The sequence below is a fragment of the Phasianus colchicus genome, chromosome 6, assembly GCF_987193195.1.
Source record: "Phasianus colchicus chromosome 6, bPhaCol1.hap1.1, whole genome shotgun sequence".
NCBI classification, from domain to species: Eukaryota; Metazoa; Chordata; class Aves; order Galliformes; family Phasianidae; genus Phasianus; species Phasianus colchicus.
Genome location: NC_143441.1, coordinates 12,005,721 through 12,025,410, shown reverse-complemented (window position 1 = coordinate 12,025,410; position 19,690 = coordinate 12,005,721). Strand labels below are relative to the sequence as shown.

At 41.4% G+C, this 19,690-nt stretch overlaps 2 protein-coding genes and 1 long non-coding RNA gene across 10 annotated transcripts in view; 1 reads left to right on the top strand and 2 right to left on the bottom strand.

The window, feature by feature from the left end:
• CPNE4 (copine 4) overlaps positions 1-19,690 on the bottom strand; it is a 283,000-nt gene that overhangs the window by 50,360 nt on the left and 212,950 nt on the right. The gene's annotated exons all lie outside the window — the stretch shown is intronic.
• On the top strand, positions 719-4,110 carry LOC116227167 (BCL-6 corepressor-like). The gene is made up of 2 exons (XM_031590308.2): positions 719-1,137; positions 2,495-4,110. Exons 1-2 carry the CDS (start codon positions 1,024-1,026, stop codon positions 3,332-3,334), a joined length of 954 nt encoding a protein of 317 aa, XP_031446168.2. The 5' UTR covers positions 719-1,023; the 3' UTR covers positions 3,335-4,110.
• Positions 9,566-18,932, bottom strand: LOC149917425 (uncharacterized). The gene is made up of 3 exons (XR_016467680.1): positions 18,730-18,932; positions 17,895-18,031; positions 9,566-9,651 (listed from the first exon to the last, which is right to left on the bottom strand). It is a non-coding gene; the product is annotated as an uncharacterized LOC149917425 (long non-coding RNA).

Here is a 19,690-nt window from a genome sequence, read left to right as displayed (position 1 = left end):
AAAAACAATATATACCCGGTGCATGTGCAAAAGCACAGAAAAATGTCAACACAGGTTTAGAAAAGGAAAGAATAAAAATGGAAATGGGGGCGTGCAAAAATTGTCACTATTTCCATTTGTTGCAGTCATTCTGATCAGTGCAGCTCAGAAACCAAATGCTTCTGTCACTATCTGAACAGGTACAAATGATGCAAACGCTACAGAAGCAGTGCAGTGTGTCTCCAAAAAAAAAAGCAGCTCAGGAACCTTCCCTCTCTACCTACATGCAGGACACCAGCCGTGGTAGACCACAGCAGCAGCAGTATTTCTCTTCCACAGGCTACCTGTGGCCTACCCACCACCTGTGAGTTCTGAAATGCAGCAGCACTTTTCCTCTTCCTATCAAGGAAAACACAACACACAAGCGTAGAAAGATAGAAAGACGTTGTAATGAAGGATGGACTGGAAGCTGGGACTTCACGTTGCAGTTAAACTTTGGATGACCAGAGAATTACTAGCATTGAATGGGAAGGGATTTTACCAAGGAAATCAGAAGCCTCCTGTTAGGCAGAGGTGGGCTATGGGACATCGCACTGAACTGTATGTAAGTTACAAAAGCAAAAGATCAACACATCCAAACCAGACAGAGAGATCATCACTGACTCAGCAAGGAGGGAGGGAAAACCTATTGGGACAGTTTCTTTTGACACTGTAAACCCTGACACAAAACTCTTACTCAGGCTAGACAAGACGGGGGCAGTTAGGGCAGTTATGGACGGGTGGGACGACGCACGGCGTTGCCCCTGGCAACAGCCCTCTGATGTCACGCCGAGGTCTCCGCCACGGCAACCAGCCCACCAAAACCAACACACACCTCTTCCCTGCTTGCTCTGGCAAGGATCTGCAGGTGAAGAGGGTGGACCAAAGGCCAGCTGTGCTGCTGCTGCTTGGACCCACATTTGATGATATTTGGCTTCAGGCCAGCAGACTCACCTGGCCAGCAAAGTGCAGACAGTGGAAGCCCAGCCTGTGCCAGCCTTTGCAATGAAAGACACCGCTCACGACGCTGGTGGCACAGCCCCAACTTCCAGCACCCTGCACGATGACATCAACGAGCTGTGCGTGCGGATCATGAGGCTCTGCCTTAACACCAAGCAGGTAAATACTAAGGACTCTGCCAATGACAAAGTGCAGAAACCCAAGCAGTCTGAACCGGTGAGACAAACAGTGAACTCTGCTGACCATGTATGTGACCCATTCAAGCATGTGACAACTGAGTTACACGCAGATCAGAGTCAGCTCGGCCAGGGGCTGGTAGATAGGGATGGGGAACAAATAGGCCCCGCATAATCCAAGAGGACGTGGTTTTGGACCTGCTCCGAAAGCTGGACACTCCCAAGTCCATGGGGCCAGATGGATTGCACCCTAGAGTGCTGAGGGAGTTGGTGGGTGTGGTTGCCAAGCCACTCTCCATCATCCTTCGACTCTCCTGGCTAACTGGGAATGTCCTGGCGGACGGGAGACTGGCAAACGTGACGGCCAGTCACGAGTGCTGTCCCCCAGGGCTCGGTGCTGGGGCCGCTTCTATTTCACATCTTCATTTGTGACCTCAAGTTGGGAGGGAGTGTTGATCTGCCGCGTGGCAGAAAGCAACTATGGAGGGACCTGGAGAGACCGGCTCGATGGGCCAGGGTAAACTCTATGAGGTTCAATAGGGCCAAATTTCGGGTCCTGCATTTTGGTCACAACCAACCCAGGCAGCCCTACAGGCTGGGGGAGGAGTGGCTGGAAAGCTGCCTGACGGAAAGGCACCTTGGTGTACCGATGGACAGTTGGCTGAATACGAGCCAGCAGTGTGCCCAGGTGCCCAAGAAGGCCAAAGGCATCGTGGCTTGGATCAGGAATGGTGTGCTGAGCAGGGCTAGGGAAGGAATCCTGCCTCTGTACTCGGCATTGGTGAGGCCCCACATCAAGTGCTGTGTTCAGTTTTGGGCATCTCAGTGCAGAAAGGACACCAAGGTGCTGGAGCAGGTCCAAAGAAGGGCAACAAGTCTTGTGAAGGGCTTGGAGAATATGCCCTACGAGGAGTGACTGAAGGAACTGGGGCTGTCTAGCCTGGGGAAGAGGAGGCTGAGGGGAGACCTTCTTGCTCTCTTCAAATACCTCAAAGGTGATTGCAGAGAGAGCGGGGCTGGTCTCTTCTCACTGCTGATAGGAAGAGGGGAAATGGCCTCAAGTTGTGCCGGGGGGGGGGGGGGGGGGGGAGGGTTGGTTGAATATCTTTTTTAACTTTTTTACAGATAGGGTGGTTAAGCACTGGAATAGGCTCCCCAGGCAGGTAGGTGGTTGAGTCACCATCCTTGCATGTGTTTAAAAGCCATTTGGATGTGGTGCTCAGGGACATGATTGAGAGGAGGGTTGTTAGACTTAGGGTAGTATGGTTAGGTTGCGGTTGGACTCGATGATCTCTAAGGTCTTTTCCAACCCGAGCAATTCTATGATTCTATGATTCTAGGAGCAGTGGGCGATGCCGCGTGCAGTGATGCCCTTCTCTGAGCTACCAGCAGCTACCAAAGTCTCCGAGCTCTGCAGATTTGGCCAGATAGGCTGGGCAATCTTGGCAGGAAGCAGTGAAGAGAAGCAGAGGACTGCTGCTTGGGAAGATGCCACGGCAAAACCAAATGCCAACAGCAGACGTAACATCCTGGGTCACGTCCTAGAAAGTCCAGAGGGAAAAGAGAGCTCAAAAGAAAAATGCTATTTAAAGAGACATTCTGTAAACAAAAAAGCAGACTGGCCAACAGGACATATCAGACAACGTCCACGTCCACCTCTGGACAAGAAGCGTAAGCACTGCAGCGAGAGACTGCAGAACAGTGGCAACCAAACTGAGAACTTCACAGGCAAACGGCAGGATGAATTCGTACCAGCGGCCAAGAAGATGCGCAGAGACTTACCAGTTCTACTGGCACCTCTGCACACAAAAGGCCTTTCATCTACCAACACAAACGGGAATGGGAAGATGCAGGCTCAGCCAAGCAGCGCTCCAGCCCCAACTTTGGCTGCCCAGCAGCACAAAACTCAAGAAAGCTGCAAGACAGACAGCCCAAACACAGGCAAACAAAAGTTCCAACCTGAACCTGTGCTGCAAAAACAGGCTGAGGGCCAGAAACCATCAGGCAAACGTAAATGTAAAACAAAACATCTGGATGTGCAGGGAAGAAAAAGATCATTCTTTGCAATGGACGACCCATTTGACATAGAAGATTCTCAAGATATGGTCGCACTGCCAAAAAAAATGATGAAGCAAGCGGAGCCCACTCTGCACCGCGGCTCCTTGCCCATCAGATCCTAACAGCAGAACCTGCACAAGCAGCTGCAGCAGCCCCCCTTGCTGCCAACCATCCAGCCTGCCGTGCACAGCCCCTGCCACAACATGGCACCTGAGGCCCACTCCATCTGACAAGAATGCGGGACCTCAGGCTTCTCAATTGCCCTCTTATATTATGGACCTTCAAGTGTTTAACCCTGACGGACTTTGCAGGGCTCCTCATTTCACTGCAACCATCTACACCAGGACCCCCCCTTTGACAACTTTCTGGGGACTGCTGCATGCCATTTAAGGGCTTTTAGATGTTAATGTTAATAGTTTTATGTTGTTTTGTTTTTGTAATGTTTGTATTAGAAAGTTACTTCATTAGGCATTAGGTTTTCCATTGAAATTGTTTCTGTGAATAAAAGACACTGTTATGTATGAAAGTATCTTTCCTTTAGATAAGAAAGCTGAATGCTGGTTGAATGGATTCTCTCTTTCCAGTCCGTTTTTACAAAATTCTTCCGTTTCATTAAATGCACACAGGATCTAGTAAAAGTCTGTTTTTACTTGCAATTTCTTTCCTGCTTTAGGGAACACATCTGCACATGGGCTTTGTTTCATGCAAAGGTTACACAGAGGTTACACAGAACGTACTTGTTGTACATGATGGAAACAAAGACACGGGGTTTGTGTGGGAGATAGATAGGAGTTGGTGAGATACTTGGTTATCTTACTGTTGTTGTACTCAATACAATGATTAAAAATAAGATTGCTGGAACAGATGATTTCAGTGATCTTTTCCATGATTCTTAAGGATTATGCGATCGGCAAGAAGCGACTGGAGAAACCTCTCCAATGTGGGAAACGATGCTTCCAGGAAATGTGAAGCACACCTGGAGGTTCAGGGTCCTGGCAGACAAGGGGAGCCTGGCCAGCACTGACTGAGCATCTCAGCTTCTTCCATGTCTGAGGAAGCCGGTTCTCCATCCTCATTTGTCAGACGGGGAGCGCTCTCTTTGGCCTTTCTCCTTCTGCCCACATACTTGTAGAACCCCTTCTTGTTCTTTTTCACATCCCTGGCCAGGTTCAGCTCCATCTGGGCCTCCAATCCTAACCTCTCTGATGCTCTCCTCTGCTCAGCAGAGACTAGTGAAGCCAAATCCTGCTAGTAGTCATCCATGAATTCATGCACAAATATCAGTATCTCAGTGACTTTAAGCTGTGAGAATTTTATTCTACAGATACAGCTAAATAAAATTCATCTAGGCAAGACAAAGTGCACAGCACTTTAACTATAAGCTTTGATAAATATCTTTTTAGAACGAGCCCAAAAGCAATAACGTAGGTTACAATATTAAAGAACAACATCCTATATTCAGTCTCATGGCCTCCCTAGCTAAAGCTGCATACACTGACAGAATCAGAAGTCCTTACGTCTAGCAAACCGTTATTTTCCTTGTTTTTCTCCACAAGCAGAATTGCCTCAAGGCCATCTCTGTTATCACACGAGGAGTACTGCAGATCTGCACGGGCGTGCGATGAAAGACTGGGGCAGTGGAGTGGTAGAGAAGCTCTCTGCTGAGAAAGGCAGGCATGACCTGCATTGCTAGTTGTGATGGGGCTCCAGCAGTGCAGTACCAGGCTTAGGGACCGTCAGTTTTATCAAGCCCCATTGGAGCCAGGCTCACAGCTTTTCAACCCACTGCTGCTGATTGTACAACTTGAGAAGACAGCTTTGCTGCTCGGAAGGTTGTCAGACTGAAGGAAGTTGAAGTTTGCTTTGTAATAAAGGGTGCTCTGAATTCACCCAGAAGGGAACTGACTACCTAACAGGAGCTGAACTTACAACAAGCGGGTTCTCACACATCATTAACAAACCCCAATCACAGCCAAAAGCTAATAAGCGACCTCTTCTGTACAAAATGCCTGTGTGAGATGCCTTGATGGGATGCAATGGAAGGTATTTAATCTGTATATCTAAGCCAGTTTACTGAATTTATAATGCTGTTAAGAGCTCCGGTACCTCAGTTCCCTTTGTGGAAAGAACACATCTGGTGACACCAGTGAATTGATACCCCAGGATTTCTCCAGGCAGCATACCACCACCCGCATTATCATCTAGGTTCCCTCTCTATGATGATCGTAGCCTTCCTTTGATCTTTCAGCACCGTTCCACCTATCCTTAGGAAGAGATCTTGTTTGATGCAAGTGCAATTTCTCTGATTCATGCAGAAGATGTGCAGTAGTGCTACAAAGGGCTGCTCATAGGGAAAGAGTCCAAGCCTACATCATATAGCTCCAGATGTTAATTATCTGAAATAGCTCACTGGTCAGGCACAAACAAGGCTCCTGAGCACTCTGTTGCTTTGCTGGTCTATTACCCAAAATTTTGTTTACTCTTCTTTACGCAGCGAACGTAACAGAAAATAAAAACTCCAGATCGAAAAGATATTTTTACCTAAGACATGCAGATCCTTTTCTATTAGTTTGATGTCAGAGGCGAGAGGGGGACAGAGGCAGGGAGAGGCATTCCTACGTGTGCTTATTTATAGTCTAAATTTTATACTATAGTAGAATCTAATGAGAAGGGGCTCCTGGTTCCGCTGGTGGTAGCATTACCTGGAACATAATTAAGCACTATTTCTATCACTCAGAGCCTGGGTGAATTCTTTTGATGAGATCTTCATTAAAAATCATTATGTCCTAATGAAAAATTGAAATAACAAGAAAGGAAAATAAGAAAATGTAATTTAGTTCTCACAAAAGAATAAACCTGAAACTGTCTCTGTTTAATACAGCTGGAAAAGGCTTCACTTTTTCTTTCTGAAAAATTTCCTGCAAATATAAGTTAGTCAATTTTCATTGAAATTACTTTCTAAATTTTTCTTGAAAAATGGATTTCAGAGATGAAGCATGACCTAAAAAGATATTGTCTGTAATGACTGCCCAAATGATCTAACATCCTAGAAGCAACACTAAGTGAATGATACATCAAAAACGTCCTAGCAAAAATCAATATAAATTTGGAAAAAGTATATTTTTAGTAATTATGGCTACTTTCCAACAATGTTTTTGAAAAAACAGCTATTTCAGCCTGGAAAAAACCTCACAAACTTTCCGTGATTTTTTCAATGAACTTTACTTTTCAGGCTCTATCTGCATACTCGATTGGAGAAGAAAGAGAAGAAAAGTCCCAAGGTGAATGGAGACCTCCTGTAAAAGGTGCTTTGAAAAATTTCTGATAGAGTTCTCTCTCTTATGAGTAAGGAAAACTCTGACTGCTGATTTGTGCTTAGAATTTTAACTAGAGATGAGTAAAGTTAAATTACATTTAAAATGCATCCCAAACAGCCTGTTTGTTTCAAGCTTGAGGTTTGATAACTTCAGTTTTCAGAAAGCCAGCTGGTATTTTAATCTTTATACTGGCTTCATGTAAAAAGCAGCCAGTGACAGTACTGTGTCAGTGCCATTTGTACAATTACAGCTAAGGGAGAAAGGGCGCTCTGCATGTTTATTCCCTTACAACTTCCTTTTCTCAGAGTTCCATGTTTTGCCACAGGAATTATTTGTTTTTCTCTGTAAAACATTTTACACACATGAACAATTCTGGATTTCAATCATATGTGAAAAATATTTCTAAAATACACTGCAACACAGAAGTTTTTGTAAAAGTTTGTTTAGACAGACAAAACAAGGAGGGAAGCAGTTTTGAAAAGCATTCAGAATTAAGACCAAACATGGCAATCAAAGGATTATTTCCCTATGAAATATTTACGAGCTTTTTTTTTTTTTTTTTTTTTTTTTTTTAAGAAGGCCCTATGTGCTTTTCAAAAAAATCCTCCACAAATAATCCTTTATCTCAAGGTAAACCTTGATGTATTATTTGGCTCTACTTCTTACTGGTCTCTTAAGCCAACAATTAATAGTGTACTTACACTGTACTAAAGGTCTTATTAATTAAGGAGAGCTTGCATAGAATTAAATATATTCTAAACACTGTTAAATCGGTGCTCAGATCACTGATGAAAGAAGTCAGTCTTCTACCTACTGGTTACAAGTTCAAATTCAGAGAACAAAAACTTCCGTCTAATCCTACATGGTGGTGGAATATCGCTAACTGGAAGGATGGACACAGTCACCCATACCTCCACAGTCTTTCCTCCTTCCCTAAGGTATCTGCTGTGGCAGGGAGAGGGAACACTGCTTCAAGATCTCTCAAGCAGCAGCAGCATTATACTTGATTGAACCAGCAGATTTGGTAAATAAGGCCAAAGAATCCATCCTCGTTATCCACACCTTCATTCCTTCAGCTTCCAGGCTGAAACTGAACTTTTTACTGAGGAGAAGAGGAGGAAGGGTACACTTTAGGAAGAAAAAAAATCTCTTGGATGGATGCAGATGGAAATTTTTCTGGTTTTATTTCTACCCAGCCTTCTCATTAAGTCTAGATATTGGTAATACTCTCACTTCAAAGAGAATTTCTGAGAAAAATTGCATTGGCACTGGAGCTACAACAGCACAGGTTACTCTGGCTTAATTTCCTAGCTTTGGTATCTGTGTGAGCAATAACTCCCTTCCACAATTTTAGTTCACAAAATATCATTTGGACTTTATTCACCATCCTTTAGCTGCAGTCAACAGTGATGACCTGTGATTTGACAATGTTAAGATAAGAAAAAAATAATTTCCCAATTCAGTATCTCCAACAGAGTAAGACACCTTTGTTTGATAATTCAATAGCAAAATTAATATTTTCTACATTTTTGACATATGATCCAAACTCAAACTTCATTTTTTAAGGTTTAATCTCTGTGACATGACTCAAGTCAACAGAGTGGTTTTCCAAGTCTCATTATGAGAGTTAGACTGTTTTCACTGAGCAAAACATGTTCTGAAGGTTAGTTTTTAATAGGTTGGCAGTGAGCCTCATGACTAAACTCTATCTGGAGGTAGCTCACAGCCAGATCACGAAAATGTACTTCCTGAAAATAATCCATTTTATTTTCCCTCAGTGTGCCAGACACTGCAGATTACAGAATGCAAAGAAAAAACACACCAAAAAACAAGAAAACTCCATCTTGCAAGCCTGAGTTTATTTGTCCAGCTCTGATTAAGCTCAAAGTCCAAAAATGACTGTTCATGTTGGCATGATTTGTGCTGGCATTACCTTGCCACCTAGATGGAGAGGTATGGCATGACAACATCCTCGACCTAAAGCACTTGACTTACTCAGGACAAAATTTGGGTGGGTGAGAAGACCAAATGCCCACTCTCCAGCAGTCTTATCCCAGCAGAAGGGCAAAAAGAGCCAAAAAGACAGCAGCCCAAGCATCCAGAGGAGGATGAATATGAGGCTTCTTAGCCTGACCTGGCTCCAATGCAGATGAGATCCCAGCTCACACACTGCATGAAAAATATTTATCCGTGTGGTGTTACTTCAGTATCTACAGGATACCTTTGAAGGAAGAGAATTGTATTTGTTCATTAAATGCCTGCAGTCCCCAACTAGGTTACAGGACCACGGTATATGAAAAGTGGTTTAATTCTGAACACAAACTGTTGTGGGTGGCTTTTCCTTACACTTCTGCGAAAGGGGGAGGCAAAATCCTGAGGTAAACGTCAGTGACCTGCAGCACTTCTATAGTCACCCTAAGCTGCAGGTTCTGTGAGGTGGTATAAGGCTACAAACAGAAAAACATCTTTGGTTCATTCTTCAGGATCAAAAAACCAAAAATCTCAGAAAGGTCTCACAGAGAAGGTGAAAAAGTCTCAAAAAAACCCGAAACATTTACTTGATCAAAGTGATTTTTCCAGAACAGTCTGTCTCAACAGGTTTATTATTTCTTGATAACAAAGTAAATTGTCTACTGAACCTCCCTGAAGTATATACACCCCATATGGAATACTTCAAAGAAGGGCTTTCTATAGGAAGGTTTTATCTGCTACCTATTTGTCCTCCCCTACTTGGGCATGAGAAAAGCGATGTAAGATTTCTGGTACTAAAGCTAAAGCACTTCATGTTATCTTATTTCTGTATTCAAGATGTTTCAAGGCTTAATTCGTCATTGCCCACATCACAAACCTGGGTTACACGTTGAAGAATAACTGAATTTTTTTTTTTTTCTTTTTGCTTCCTATGATATTCCTCAGTTTGGATTTTTTTCACCCAAGCTGGCCATTACTTAGTTTTCTCTTTTCAATGGCTGTGCTTCTCCAACAATTGTAAATAAACTTTTCCACGGCTCATTTCATATTTCTTCTGAAGTTGTGCTCCAGTGAGAACAGAGTGTGGCAGCAGAAATAAACCAATGCTTCTTGCAAGTCTCACTGGCTGAAGTAAAGTGTTTTTCAGAGCACTGTAGATAAAATATTTGAACTTTAAAATATATATTATCTCCATTCTTCAAAGTGAACTACTAAAAAAACTGGACTAATAGGGAAGAAAAAGCTTACACCCTACACCACTAGGTTTGTGCAACCTTCATAAGGCAACCTAGAAACAACTTTCAAAGTTACCTTCTTCATTATATTATTTTGAGAACTACAGCTTCATTTCTGTTGAATTTGAATTAACTGATTCCCAACAGTAGACAAGCATAGCATTAGTTAAAATCCCAGCTTTGTTACAGGCATTTGTTAGGAGATGTTTCCTATTACCTTCAAAAGGTGCCAGGATTTCAACAATACCACAATGCCTTGCTTCTTGACATAGGCAGTGGTAACAGATGTGTATAAAGAGTTAATAGGATTGCACTGTTTTCAGATATTTTGCCTATTGACACAGATGGAGACTTGAGACAACACTGACTGACAGCTTCCTCTTGGTTAATGGCAAGTTATTCAACATTCCTTTTCACAAGCTACTATAAATACAACACCTAAGACAACAGTCAAAACACAAAGAGATCCAAAAAAGTATTGTTTTTAAGTTCACATGAAGTTTGGTTTCAAAATTATCTACCTCGGAGAGAAGAGAGAAAGGAAGGTAAATCCACAGTTTTCTACTAAGAGTGGCAGGTCCTCTGATACTACATCAGATGAGTGAGTCATGCATTATTGACAGTAGCAATACAAGACCTGCCTGAGCATATTTCACTTCTTGCCAAATGAAGAAAAGGAACCTTTTACAAAACTGCCATTATCACATCCACCTCTCTATACCACAAGGGATTTGAGCACAATGGCAGGGTCTCAAGCAATGATGAGAAACCTCACAACTAAATATTGTCTGTCTTCTTGAGAAATCACAGTAGGTAAGAAGCAGCAGGGTCATTTCAAAATCAATTAGTTATAAAATGTAGCTTGTTGACTACCCTTATTTGCATTACAAGGGTGTCTAGGAGCCTCAGACACAGATCTTTCACCCTATTTAGCGTGTACAAATGCACCCTAGATATATTCCCCTGAAACAGAAATGTGCTAAAAGTTGCATCACTTGAGGGATGACTTACAACTAGATTTTTAATGACTGCAGGTTTCAGTGGTGACAAGATAAACAACTACTTTGCAGGAACACTTACACAACAAAATCCTCAGGACACACAAGAAACTGCACAGTTACTAAACAGGTTTAGCATGGACATGAATGCAACTTAGATTTGCACAATGGCCTAAAAGAAATGTCTGTGTAGTTGCAGTGTCTAATATGTAGGCAATACAATTTCTTTATGTTAAGGGTAAAGAACTCCGTGTTAATTACAACATTCCTTTTTTCTATTTCCTCATTCAAAACAACAGTAGTAACATAATACGCAACCCAGAAGTTGAATAATAGTTTTTAAGTAGCCTGCTTGTTTTTGTGAAGATACAGTTGTCTAACAGATGAGACTGCAGTCTGTAGAATCTTTAAAGCTAAGACAAAACAGTGGCAGTCCATCTGCATCAACAAGATTTTACTTTTTGAGCCTATGCCTTTGTCCAAACAGGCCATACTGTAATGTATAACTTTTTAACAGTTAATAAACACAAAAACAATAGCAAAACATAACAGCAAAGCCTATGTGCAAACACTGTTCTGAGGCTCCTTTAGTGTTTCAGTGAGGTTATTAATACTTCTCATGCAGTTTTCTCCAAGAGCATCCATCCTCAATCCTCAAGTTGCCATCCTTAAGCAAAAAAAAAAATCTCTTTCAAAACCAGAGCTGATATATTCGCTTACTGACATGGTAGCACCTTCCCCTGTTATCAACATGTATCTGAGATTCATGCTCACCCAGCAAACAGTTCCCTGCTTACCAGAAAGGCAATGCTCACCACTACTGTTCTCTGATATATCTACTGGAGAAGCTGCAGGCACATGAGTGAAATTTATCACAATTCATGTGCGATCAATAATCTCTCAGACAGAACAGGACTCCATCCAGTTCCAATTGTTTATTCTTGGTTCCTAAAAGACTCAAATTAGCTTTATTTTGTGCACTGAAAGACAGCAGATAAAATTCAACCATTGTCTTGCATCTAGAGCAGGAAAGGAAGTTGATGACAGTTGGCAGAAAGAGTACAAAATGTTCTTCCCCACCAGAGCAGCACAAATCTGTCTCCAAACACTACTTGCAATAATGAGGACTGTTTATACAAAGTGACTGATTACACTGTTCTTTCTGTTGTCAATCAGTGGGGGAGTTAATTACACGTGTCTCTTGGATGTCATTGCAAAAGAATGACCCTGCAAATGCACTGGGTTTAATGGCCCTGAACTGGTCACTCTATGCAGTGGATGAAACAGCCATAGCAGTGGATCTTCCCCATTTTGGATAATTTATAAAATAAAGACTGGCAGAGGGTTCAAACACAGAAAGTTTTTAGTATAATCTGGACAAGAAATCAATTGGTAAGTGCAAAACAATTCTGAATGTTTACTAGAATGATATTCTAAACCATGTTTCCTGAGTAAAAAATGAAATATTCAAATTTCTAGATTAAATGGAGACCCATTGCATAGGCCACTATAACTGAAATGGCTAAAATAAAGAGGTTGAGGTTAAAGGTTAAACCTAAGTTTATCTTAAGGGTGAGAGCCTGAGAGAATAAAGGTCTTCTCATATTCACTCACATGCAGGATCTTAAGAATTTATTCTTGTGAAACTTTTCCTGAACAGTTTGCATTCATCACAGCAGTTTTAAGGGGTCTCATTTCAGGTACTGGGTTTTTTGTTTCATTTCAGGGTTTTTTTGTGTTGTTGTTCTGAAATTCAGTTATTGCCCACATACAAACACACAGGTGCTTCAAAGTGAATCCGCAGTATATCTCCAGTTAATTCTTGCACAGATCATGAATTTAAAAAGAAAAGCCCCCAGTCTCTTTTAGTACTGCTCTTAAGTTTATTTTCTGGACAGAGTTTTGGTTTTTTGTCCTGTGTCAAGTTTAGTGTTGAATTAATCTCCTTCACAGACACTGAAAGTATCTCAATGCAGAATCTAAGCCACTGCACTGCTCTCTCATCAATGCATCAAAGACTTCCAGTAAGAGTTATATTAAGATCACAACACGGTGTCTGGATCTTTCAAAAGAGATTATACGCCAGCTAAATAGCAGATGTTTTCCTGCTTCTTGGAAACTTGCAAGCTAAAAGCACGGAACAGACGGTAACAGTCTTGACACGCAGAATAGCTTTCACATAATTATTCAGATTGCAGTTTTTTGTACACGCAGAGTAATGTAATTTCTGTTTTTTCTTCCTGTTTTAGTATAAAACAGACAGATTATACTTACTGCCTGCCTAAAAGTAAGCAGACTTCCTTTGTCTATTTGTTTTCATCTTGTATCCATTCAAGTGTTTTACAAATATTTCCCACAATTAAGAGTTCTCACTAACTACTCCTAACTCTCTTGGTTTGTCTCTTCCCATAAGACAACTTTCAACAAGGCTACACACCACATGGTAGCATGAAAACTTGAGAGTAAGTTCACAGGAAGAACTGGCACATGGACAGGGAGTTCCTGTGTTTCCAATCACTACTACTATTTCCAGCATCTTTTGAGAATTGGGAAGGAGCAATCTGGAAACCAACCCACGGTGCCCAGCACCATAGTTAAGCTACATGACTAGCTGACCTGAAGGTTTTAGCATTGCGTAGCACAGCACAGTTCAGTCAGACAGAACACACAAAGACCATTAGGTACAGCTGCCTGACCACACCAGTGCTAACCAAAAACTAAGGCATGTCATCGAGGACACTGTCCAAACACCTCTTGAGCACTAAAAGGCACAGAACATCAACTACTTCTTTAGGAATTTCCAGTATTTAATCACCTTCATGGTAAATAAATGTCTCCTAACAGCCACTGTGACCCTCCCTTGGCACAGCTCTGTGCCATTCCCATTCTGCCAGGAGATCTGAGCACCTCTCTCTGCTTCCCCTCCTCAGGGAGCTGCAGTGAGGTCACCTCTTGGTGTCCTCTTCTCCTGGGCAACCCAAGCATCCTCAGTCTCTCAGCAGTCTCTTTTGGAAGAACATTTTTGTAAAGACAAGGAATGGAGGGAAGAGAGAAAAAGCGTGATAGCAAATAGGCTGAAGAAAGCAGAACCACTGAGTGTTCCACATGGGTGAAATGATGTAGAAAGGAGATGAAATCCTGGGTGGTGAGATAACAGTAATTCATACATTATTGAGTTAAGACAGATGATACCTTCCCAGTGGAGTGGATGGGACATTGTGGAATATGTGTAAGTCACTCTGAAAGTAATGCCTTCTATTTATTCCAATGGAAACTATAACAAAGAGCACAACAACAATACTTGATAGAGCGAATTCTCAGCTACAAAACACTACTCCTCAACACAGGCACCACCATTAGCTATGCATTTTCACCAGTGCTGAACAACAGTCGTATCAGATAGAAGTGCATTCTATCACACATGATTTTGGCAAAATCCTATGTGATACACTATGGCTGGCACTGCTGTTACTTGACTGATCAGTGACAGAGTTTGTCAGCACAAAGGCCACTTTACAGATTCAGGATGGGATTGAAGCTTGCTGCAGAAAACTCTGCTACAACTTCAAGTGCTACTGCTGCAGCTGGAACATGCCGAAACACTCCTTTAAAGGGCAAGAGAGCTGACCCTATTCACTGGCCTGATTCCAACATAAGATATTACATTTCTAACATCTCCACAACCCCTGCAAGTCAGCCTGCAGCAGCATTATTTGTTGCTTTCTGCCATGGGCTGTCACAGAGCATTTCTGCAAGCCCTTGAGGAGATGCCACTTTGACCTAAAGATGGGTGCCCACCAGCCATCAGTGATACTTTGCAGACTTCCTAATTACCATGTTGAACAGCCAAAGTTCTTCACTGCATATGGTCCTATCAACATTTCTGATGAGTTGAATTAAATCTAGGTGTACTTGAAGATTACTAGGCTGTAAAGAGCAACTTGAAATATTTCCATGGTCAAATGGCATGGAAGAATAAAATGGAGATGCTGTACATACCTGCTCGTTTTCTATGCCCTCCTTCCCACTTCAAACCACTAACTAGGCTATGCAGGAACTACAAGATCAAACAAAAGGAAGTGGCTGCCTGCCTGTGAAATTTCTCTAAAACAAACACTGTATGTTTCAGTTTGCCTGCTCTCAAGTTAAAACTACCCGTTAACATACCTCAAACAGAATACTACTACAAGATAAAATTGGAGAAAAATAATGTATTTATTAATCTGGCATATATTATAGTGCATCAAACTAGCAAAACACTGGATTCAGAGTCCTCAGTTGACCTGAATCAGAAATGAAATCACTGAATCACAAGATTACCAAGACTGGAAAAAACCTCCTGTTTAGACCAACCATCCACCTACCACCAATATCTCCCCACTAAACCTTGTCTCTTAGTTTAACATGTAAACATTTCTTGAACACCTCCAGGGACGGTAACTCTACCATCTTCCTGGGCAGCCCATACCACTGCCTCACCACTCCTTTGGAGTATTTCCTAATATCCAACCTGAACATCCCTGGGTGCAACTGGAGGCCATTTCCTCTAGTGCTATCACTAGTTATGCAGAAGCTGACCCCCACCTCAGTACAGCCTCCTTTCAGGCAGGTGTAGAGAGCAATCAGGTCTCCCCTGAGCCTCCTCTTCTCCAGACTGAACAATCCCAGCTCCCTCAGCTGCTCCTCATAGTATCTGTGCTCCAGAAATGCAGCATTTGAGGAAAAAGAGAGCTTCAGCAAAGAAAGCAGCTTGTACTCAAAAACAAGACTTAAGAAAACTAAGTCTTATTTTCATAATCCAAATAAATGGTTGGAAGTCACAGAGCTTAGCTAGCTAAGTATCTTCTCTGAATAAACAATCAGTTACTTAGGTTGCTTAAACGACCAAAATTACCGAATAATTGGAGGTGAATAAAAAAGAGGCCTTGTTAAAACTGAGCTGATAATTCATTCTGTAATGTCAACATTTTGTCAGATTAATGTGTGATTGATTTCCTTTACGTTCAAGAAAATGATGTAGGTATGGACATTCTTTCATTACTCTGCTCTGTGTGTTATAAAACTATCATTAAAATAATTACTAATGGAAGAAAGTGAATCAAACATTTAATTTCATGTAATTATAGTCCCTATTTCTTTATAATGTGGGTGATTTATCTCACTATGATTAAGAGACATGAGGACGTTTAAATAAAACAAGTAACTGTATCAATAGGGTAGCTATTAAACAACAACCACATTTCAATAAGATAAGAGACCCTACACAGAGAAGAATATTCATGCAGAATAAAAGGATTTGTCTAGCAAGTCAGCAGATATTCTCTGAAGATTACCCACAAAGAAAAGCAATTGGGAAAAAAAATAAATATACCAAGTTCATCCTACTAAACCACCGCAACTGGAACTAGCAAGATATTTGAGTATTTTCTCTGCTTCATCATGATCCTTTCTCCCAGTTTCCCAAACCACATAGTATGTTTCCACATTGTCTCTGCATAAGTAATCACTTTTCAGAGATATTCTCCTACACATACGTAAAGCACAACAGTGAAAAGAAGAAAGAAAAACTACTAAAAACCATGCTAAGCTCCACATATTAAAGTCGTAATAGTAAAGAATTCCTAACAGACTATTCAGTAGTTGAACAACCCTTGGTACAGAGAGTTATGTTTTCCCACTAAAAAAGAGACCAAAAAATCCCACAGACAGATGAGAAGTACACAAAAGAAAGACAGAAATCAATCATTCCAACCATTCCCCATCAATAAGAACAAAAAATCTCTCAGGTCCAATCATGGTTTAGCCAAGGCCCAGTTTTTCCTGTATTTGTGTTGAGTGCACAGAGACTGAAACCTGCAACGAAGTGTGCCAGCACACTCAATATCAGAGAGCAGCAGAGAGTAATGCTGAGTTTTACCAGATGCTTCTGACAACAGTTCAGATTTTGGTGCCATTAACTTCATTTTCAAGGCAAAGCATGAGAAAATCAAGCTCTTACTATGGTAACAAAAATAAAGCAGGCTTCTTAAAATGTGGTGGCTTCTACAAATGACTGCTTATTGTCATCTTCATGTCACTGTGCTCAATGCTTTCATTTTACTGTGAACCACATTATCTGAAACCACTTGTATAAGGCTCTGGACTGCAGGTGGCACCATTATGTCATTATGAAATGGAACAACATTAGTCTTGAGACAAGTAGGCAGCACAGAGGAGTCTAACCTACTTAGCAATGTACTCTATGCAACTGTGAATATAAAGTATGCAATATAACACCAATCATATATAGCAAAAACAATTCTCTCTAAGGCAAAGATTAGGAAGGCATCATCTGATGCAGACTGTCAACACTGGCGGAAGTAAATGGAACTGTATCAGTTACACCAACTGAGAACTGGTCTCAATGACCTTGAACAGCATTTGCATAGGGCCATTGGAAGAAACATCTCGGAAAAAAACTTGCAAGCAATTTGCAAGTGTGAGGTCTCTGTCTTGAAAACAACTGACCAGAAGTAAAGCAGATGAGATCTCTTCACAGTACAGTCAATTTTACTATGGATTGTGACAAAATGATGATGGTTTCATGTTTTACGAAAGAAGTAGACTTTCTACCAGGAATCCCTCCTGTACACAACCACCACCTTCCCCAACATGACCTTATTCTAATACATGAAGACTACGAGACTGCAATAGCAGGAACAAGGACACCAGTTTTGTACTATTCTGCAACAGAGCTACCTGGAAAGAGAGGGAACACCACACACTTTCGTGCTATGAAATATACATTTAACTTATATCTAAATCTTAATCACATAACAAAGTGTGCTAATCACAGCAGCTCTCCAGTCAGCTTAGACTGTTCTACACCTTTCACTTGCACACAGAGAAATATTTCTGATTTGTGATGACTCCACTGTGTACAGAAACACAAGATTCCCAGGAGACTTCCAGTTTCTGTGGGGTGCTCGGAAGAGGCACCAAGACAGGTGCAAGCTAGACAATCAGCACAAAGGGGTACAGCACACAAAGCATTCACGTCCACTGGGAGTACACCAGCAAGCCAGCAATTACCTTCAGTATCTTTCAATTTTCTGCAGTATCACTGGGAGCATTTTTGTAAGTAATAGCTGTCAGTCTTTCTGTAAGCTAGCCCCCACCTACCAGTTTGATCAATTATTCCACGGCTAGGTAAGTCCTCCCAGAGAGACCTCCTTTGGCTGTAGTAAAAAACAATCTTGCCAAGCAGTCAGTCAGTTAACAGTCAAGATATTAAGGTGAAGATGAGTAGTCAGCAGGGACTCAAAAGTGAAAAGATGAAATCCAGGGTAAAATCTCTCAGGAAATATAAGAGAGAGATAGGTAAGCAATCTTTTATATGAACAGGTCTGAGAGTAATCAGGGCCTATAGAAACCTCTATTCTAGACAAGGCAAGACTGCACAGGATTGAAATTTCTGTTTTTTGGTCATATACTTTTCTCTCTGACTGCACACACAGTACGGTTAGGCTGAATTCCAGCAGTGTATGAAGAGCTGGCACGGTCGTTAGCGGAGACTCAAATAATTGAAAACACGTCTCAAATAGGAACTGGAATGCTCATTTTGATGACATAATGCCATTTCAGTATTGCATAATGCAAGCATGAGGTGAAATTAAATATGAAATTTGCAGAAAAACATCAACTTGTTATCTGTAAGTCTTAATGTATTACCATTGCATTTAGTTGGAAAATTCATGTACAAAATGTTTTGTATTCAGAAATGACCTGTAGGCACCTGGGCACATGATGCAGTGTCTGAAACCTGTAGAATAATTTGGGTTAATTTCTGTGCTATTTTACTCATCTGCTCAAAGAAAATAGCACACTCTGACTGAGTCCTTTCTAGGTATGCTAAGGTCTAGAAGAAGTAGTTGTTGCCCCTTTGAAAGGAAGCATTAAGCATTCCCTTTTGAGGGAATTTTAATTTTACTCCTCGTGTAATATTTCAATTCCATACCTTCATCAGTGAACACTCTAAGATCCTGCTTGATACATCTGTCTTTTATGGCACTTGTAAATACTGAACTTTTTCCTAACGACAGCACGTGGGAAAAGGTTTCTGTCTCCCTGGAGGACTTTTGGGATTGCAGATGACTCCTTCACCTGTATTAGGACAAACGTAAGACTGCTCACATTTCTCTTCTGGATTAAGGGAATAGAAGTAGTGCTTCAGCCTTGTAGGTATAGCACTTTTTGCTCTGACTTCCCGCTCCATTTTTTCTTCTTTTCAGTGAGGGACTTTAGCTCCTGTATTGATGGATATTTGAGGCTTTTGCTTGGTGCTTCTCTTATTATTCTCTGTTGGAGCTGTTTGCCTTTGCATACTTCTTTAAATATTTATTAAGGCAAAGTTTTGAACCTGAATTTCCCACATCAAAGGAGAGCATTTAAATATCGGATGATAGCATCAGCCTTTCTCTTGTTCACTCCCTCTAATCCAATTATACAATGTAGACCTGCTTCAATAGAAAAGAATGGTAAAATAAGCTTGTAATTAGCTAATGACATGTATTCAAATGGGTTTTCCACATCTCATCAAGATGTTCTCTCTCTTGCAGTGCTAATCATTCTCCATCTTTCTCATTCTAAGAAAAAATTCCAATCCTGCCAGAAATAGTTCAAGGACAGCTTTTGTCAAAATAGGTGTATTACCATGATTTTTCAGACACAGTTAAGCCAGTCTCTTCCAACGAACAATCATCTACAGAAGACATCTATTTCTGTTTAACAGCCACCTTACAGCCCTGCTACTGAATATCAAGAAGCGGAGCAGCAGTGCTCCTGTGTTCTAGGGCTGATCCACTACGCGATTTCTACCATATTGTTTAGGGACATATTATCACCCTTTCTATCCCCTGGCAATAGAAATAAAACAGACAATGTGCACCTGCTTGCCTATGCTGGTTCTTGATTAAAAG

Bases quoted from the DNA above. Each gene is read 5' to 3' on its own strand.
- LOC116227167 (XM_031590308.2), top strand. From the start codon at position 1,024: ATGAAAGACACCGCTCACGACGCTGGTGGCACAGCCCCAACTTCCAGC. The intron at 1,138-2,494 runs GTAAATACTAAG...CTATGATTCTAG, and splicing joins TCTGCCTTAACACCAAGCAG to GAGCAGTGGGCGATGCCGCG.